Source organism: Malaclemys terrapin, chromosome 6 (genome assembly GCF_027887155.1).
Source record: "Malaclemys terrapin pileata isolate rMalTer1 chromosome 6, rMalTer1.hap1, whole genome shotgun sequence".
NCBI lineage: Eukaryota > Metazoa > Chordata > Testudines > Emydidae > Malaclemys > Malaclemys terrapin.
The window spans coordinates 50,453,150-50,459,351 of record NC_071510.1 but is presented as its reverse complement, the minus strand read 5'-3'; the positions used below and the strand labels follow the sequence as shown (position 1 = coordinate 50,459,351).

General features: G+C 43.1%; 1 protein-coding gene across 1 annotated transcript; it reads right to left on the bottom strand.

Moving 5' to 3' along the window:
- Positions 1-1,671: 1,671 nt before the first annotated feature.
- On the bottom strand, positions 1,672-3,545 carry GADD45G (growth arrest and DNA damage inducible gamma). Its single transcript, XM_054033014.1, has 4 exons — positions 3,335-3,545; positions 3,076-3,177; positions 2,736-2,949; positions 1,672-2,399 (listed from the first exon to the last, which is right to left on the bottom strand). Exons 1-4 carry the CDS (start codon positions 3,385-3,387, stop codon positions 2,289-2,291), a joined length of 480 nt encoding a protein of 159 aa, XP_053888989.1. The 5' UTR covers positions 3,388-3,545; the 3' UTR covers positions 1,672-2,288.
- Between the last annotated feature and the right edge of the window lie 2,657 nt (positions 3,546-6,202).

Genomic DNA, 6,202 nt, shown 5'->3' with positions numbered 1-6,202 from the left:
ACCTCCTCAACACTTATTTTTATCTTCTGTATTTTTAATGCACCACAGTATTTAAATACCAGACATTTACAACTGTGTCCCAAGAGTAACATGCTTAAAGTTCTATAACAGATGTACCAGCCTGCTTCACTAACCATAGCTATTCTATTTATATTAAGAAGATACTCCATATTATGGGAAATGCGTAAAACCATCCATAGGAAAGGGTAGCACAGAAATAAAATTAATTAATTAAACTTAGAAGCCTAATGTATACTTCAGAGTAATTCCTCGCAGCAGAAAACTATTTAGGATATTTCTTGCTATGTTACTCATATCAGGAATATGAGTTACTCTATTTGCATTATGAAACTCTATCATCCCACATAATGGCAATGACAGTAAAGCACAGCAAGGAGTATGTGGAACATATTGCACCATAGAAATAGTGAAACCACAGAGAATTAGAACTTCCATTATCAAGAACTATGGAATCAGGAACAGGTGATGCAATGAAATCCTCAAATACATGTACGCCTGAACTATTCTAGCTAGAAATGCCTTCTAATCAAACACTAAATCCTAGTCACTTGCAAAGCAACTAATAGAGGAACTATGCTGACACCTGTACAGTTATTTTCCTGAAAGATACTTAATGCTACAGTTCAGCCTTGTTCTTTTCTTCACCTACAATTATAGGATGTATTAGCACACTTCGCATAAATGCTATTAAAATAAGAATGTGGATTGTGTGTATGTGTGTGTGTCATTCTTCTGTGCTCTTCTCTGAAGAAAGATTTTCCAGCAACTCCACAACTGTCTTTTATATGCATGTAGTAGGTACAGCCCACTAGATGTTCACTGTATATTAGAATCTCCCTGCTGAATGCTCAGATAACACTGTGCATCTAAGTAGTGATGTTACACCACACAATAATGTAACAAGTTAATTTTTTAAACATGCACCTTTTCCTAGATAACTCCCAGTTTTATTCAGGCAATTGGGTTTAGGAACCCCTGCTTCTATTGTTCCAAGTACAGGTAACATAGAAGACTTTCAAGTCAGATGACTGCTTGAAGCAGATGCAAGCTATTCCCTCAGAAATATGTATGCAATGTTAGTTGTGTTTGCAATGTTTTAGGTTTATTTACTTGTAATCTAAATAAAGTGTTAATACAACTAGAGTCTGAAGGGCATGTAGGCTTTCATCATATTTTAATTGTTTCTGTAAAATTTAATCATGGCTACTACCAGATAGTGACTTTTTGACAGATTCCAATAGTGGTATCTTAAAACTATAATTAAACCTTTTGTATTTAAAAAAAACCCTTGATGTCTGAAACTTAAGTTCTCTTGGAACACGTGTGGTATTCCTCTCGTGGACTACAAAGGCTGTCTACTACAATAACTCAGCTCATTAAGCATGCAGCTCCTCAGCCTTGCAAGCTGTTGTGATCAGCAGCTGTTGCAAAGGAGTGAAAGGTCAAATGATCAGTTTGACTAGAAAGCATGGCTATTCAATCAGCTGCTATCCCTCAGAAGTAAAAATAAGTATTTTCAAATAAGGGCAAATTTCCATGTGTTGGTTCATTATAGCACAACTTTATAGGAGTAAAGAGATATGAAAAAGGTAGCCCTGAACTTTAAAAATGACAAGGTTTTCCCCACCCAGTAAGCAAAAGAACACAAAGTTATTTATCAAAAAAGTTTATTATAAACATTAGAACTTTAATAGCAGCATAAATAAAAATTATTGCATTAGTAAACCAGTTTTGCAAAGCAGCCCACAGGCCTCTGATAAAAATCGGTCTGTGTAAGTCTTTGTAGAAAAGTCTTTGTATAAATGTCACAGTAATAAGTCTCTAATAAGCCACCAAAATGTTTTCTTCTTAAAGTTTTGTAGACAGTGCCAACAGTTCATAGTTACAATATTTTGTCCAGTCTTTCCAAGTAATTTTTGTCCAGTCCCACAACCTTCTGTCCTGCCTTCTTAAAGTTCCACTTGACCTGAAAACTTGCAATATTTCTTCAGCTCCTGTAAACTTGCAATACTCATTCAGCTCCATGGCATGCCAGCCATTCCACTGCTGCAGCATAGTGGGGACTCACTGCTGGCATGAGACATCCCCTTTCTCCCTCACTTCTTCCTTCTCCACAAGAGCCCACTGCTTGCCAGTCTGAGCGACTTAATCCGATCTCTTGACCAGGCTAATCCACAGAATCAGCAACTTGTTGGTTCACCCAGGTGTGCAACACCATGATGAGAATGCAACAAAGGTTTCAACCTCTCCAGTGCACTGAACCTTCATCACTCAGGCAGGGTGATAGTGGGCACCCAATCATTGACATTTCGGCTTTCCTCACAAAAGAGATTCAACTTTTCCAGAGATGGGTCCTTCCAAGCATCCTCATTGGGATTCTGTGAGAAGAAAGAACAAGACAAAACACATTCCATGAGTACATATTACCAAGCTAGAACAGCAAGCAGTGGTGCTTTGGGAAAGTGGACTAGTCTCTTTAAATGGGCAGGTGTGTATTGACTGGAACAAGAAAGACGCGGGGGAGGGGGGGAGAATCTGTGGTATTAGCTGAACACCAGCAATCCATTAATTGCAGCACCCAGTGGCGGCATGGAACACAGGATTTGGACTCTGTGGGTCACACAGCGCCAACAGGGGGCTTTAGCCCTGGTAGGAGCAGGTCTGGGCTGGCTGCCCGAGGGCCCGGCCCTTAGCGGCGGCTGCCCCGGACTCACCGTGATGAGGATGCAGTGCAGGTCGCGGGGCTCCCCCGACTCCTCGCTGGGCCCCACGATGTCGGCCAGCTTGGGGATGTCGTGCAGGCGGACGATGTCGATGTCGTTGTCGCAGCAGAAGGCCTGGATGAGGGTGAAGTGGATCTGCAGGGCGATGTCCCCCTCGTCCTCCTCGGCCGCGGCCAGCACGCAGAACGCCACCTTGTCGGGATCGCTGCGGGGCAGAGCGGCCGTTAGACGCGGCGCCACAGGGCCCGGGGCCCCCGCGCTGGCCATGGGCAGCGGACTACAGCCCCCGGCAGCCTCCGCCCCTCGCCCGCCCGCCCGCTCGGATACTCACACGTTCATCAGCTTGGCCGACTCGTAGACCCCGGCGGTCAGGCCGCCGCGCCGCTGCGCCGACACCAGCAGCTCGTGGAGGGCTTTGCCGGCGCCCTGCATCCTGCAACACAGAGCGGGGAAGCGGTTCAGTCCCAGGCCCGGGCCCAGCGCGAGACCCCCCGGGCAGCTGTTCCCCTGCACGCGCCGCCCGCCCCGCGCCCCAGCGGCAGCAGCCCCTTGCTCAGCAGCGCCCGCAGCACGCTCCGGCGGATAGGTACCTGTCGCTGCTCTCGGGCACTGGCTCCTGTCCGTGAATCTCCTCCAGAGTCATGTCGCTTCTCACAGCCTGTATCCGTATCCACACGGGGTGGCTCAGCGCTTAGATCCCACGAGCCGGTTCTCCCACTGGCTCTGCCCTAGTCCTAGCGACTGTGAAGTGGAGACCGGCGGCAGCTGCCTTATTTATAGGCAGCCTGGCTGCTGTTTCGGCAGCTGGCGGAGTCTTTGCAGCCCTCATTGGCCAGCCTAAGGGAGTATTATTATGATAATCGGGGGTAGGCTGGGCCGGCTCGTGCCAGGAGGCCACGTGGGGGGGGGGGAGGGGATTAGATTGCCTCGAGTCTGCTAGTGCTGCTGCTTTTGTTAGGGTGTTGCCAGGCAGACACTGCAGATGTATTTTTTTTTAACAAAAAAAATCATAAATTACGTTGCGTTGACTGGTGTTATTGCTACCTGTGAACGTCGTCTTAATAAAAATGATACAAAATGCACTAAAAATATTGCATTAGGGGAACATAAAGGCAATGCAACTCTTACTGGTTTATTTAGAGTGCAATAAAAGTAAGTAGGGCAGACTTGCAATAAAAATTAAAGGGTGAGGAGAGTGTTTTACATTACAAACTACATTTACAGGTGGATCATTGCATATTGCACTCCCTAATTTTGCATGCTTTGGATTCCTTTCCCAGCAAACTAGTTATTTTTGCTTGGCAGACTTACTACCAATGTAGGTTGCTGCAGAAATGTTCTTGCAAACTTTACCAAAATGAGGACACAAGCCCTGCATGAATAATGAGGCGGTGTGAGGAGCAGATTGTGGATGGCACACGCTGCTATTTTGCATTTCTATAGAAAGCGCACAATAGTGGAGGTCTGGCGTGTGGCAGTTTGGAGTTCAGACAATTGATTCTTTTTTCTTCATAGCAACACTGTCCACCTGCCACTGGGGTGGGGATTTGCTGCTGGAGTGGAGGGCAAGAGAGGGCAATTGCATTACGCTCTTGTATCGTCCAATCTGCTATTGCAGATGAATGTCTCCATTTGCACTCGCTTCTAGAGTGCAATTGAATGTTAGGCCTTTTGAGCACCCAAGCATCTCCTAGTTAAATACTTTATTATTGTTCTTTGTTTTAATTCTTCATACACAATTAATACATTTCAGAACATTACACATGCAAGTTTGGCAAAGAAGCAACCAGTATTTCAATGCAAATTTGGAATGATGATTTATAGCCTGCTTTGTGATTAATTTTTAAAAAACAGTTCACTAGACGTATCTATTTCCTCTATTTTCACAAGTTGAACTGTGTGCAATAGTTTTAGTGGAAAATAAAAAGTTGACACAGTTTGTAGCATATTGTGAACTCATTGTATATTCAACGCACTCACTTGCCCTGAAAACTAACAAGAGTTTCACCTATCATTCTACTAAGTATCCAAATCATTGTACTTCATGCATTATAACCAATTTCTCCTGAAATCCTTGTTGCCTTCTTTCACTTTAAAAAGACTGTAATCTTGATTAGTAGCGCTATCTGCTGGATGTTCAAACAGCTGCTGCTAAAATGCATCCTCTTCTCTCACCCTGCCCTAGTTACAAGTTACTGTGCAGAAACACTAGAAGGATTTGCTGGAAAAAGAGCCAATACATGCAAACCAAAAAGGGGACATGTATTAAGCAGTGATCCATGTACAAATTGTCCAAAAGTCTGACGTTTAATTCCCTGTACTTATTCTAGAGTACAGAAACTGCTGCATCTGTACATTTACAAAAAAGGTTTGCATTTTCTAGCAGAATGGTACTCCCTACTAAAGTAAAATTGCACCACCTTGTGGGCTTAATGATTTAGAAGCTACCTAACAAACAAAGGATACAATATTTTCTTTAGAATGAAGAAAACCCTGGGGTCAAGTATTAAATGCACACTGTACAGTATTTATAAAATAAGTGTATCATAACTGTCCCATTAGGATACATTGAATATAACTGACAATGATGATTAAGATTTTTCAAAACACATTTTAGAAAAGTCTCCACCTAAATCAGAGCACAGCCCCAGAGTGCAACACACAGTTCTCTACCTACCTATATATCTATCTATCAATAGATAGATGGATAGACACACACACACACACACACACATATGTACACACACACAATACTGTGTTGCCTATACATCACTAATACCACCGTAGACTTAAAAATAGTCTATATTATATAGAGTATTTTTGCAATTTTGTTTTTGGCATCTCTCGCAACTGATTTTTACTATCCTAGGTATATCCATTTCTTTGTCAAGTTCTCTAGGTTGCAATATTTGGATTGCAAACACTGAAGAGGAATAACTAATTTGTTTTTAAAACTTATTTTTCCGAAAACCAGAAATGTTCCAGTTGGGCCAAGGTTTGTAGAAATTTGATTTTAGAAAAATCTAATCTGGGGGTCAAATTTGAGCAGCTAGTGCCCTTTTAAATGAATTTAATGTGAAAGCAACAAAACGTAATTCATTGAATACTGCAGTTTTCTGTTTATCCCCAGAAAAGGTAGCAGTAGTACAGACTTCCCCACAATGAAGGCATCAGTGCCAAATGAACCAAGTCCAATGAGGAGGGTAGTTTCAGTTTCCATGTCTACTCAATGAACTGGCATCAATGCTGAGGCTGCCAGTCAGTGTTTGTTACATGGATAGCTGTGTTCCCTAAGAAGTGGGTTGAGACCAGCACCAGCTTGTTTCCTATAGGCCAGTAGAGAGCCATCATGAAATAATGATATATGATTGCTACTAACTTAGGCTGGATCAAATCCAACCTCCTATAGACAAAAGAGTCTGGATCCTGTTACCAAATCCCCTGGGGCACACAATCCT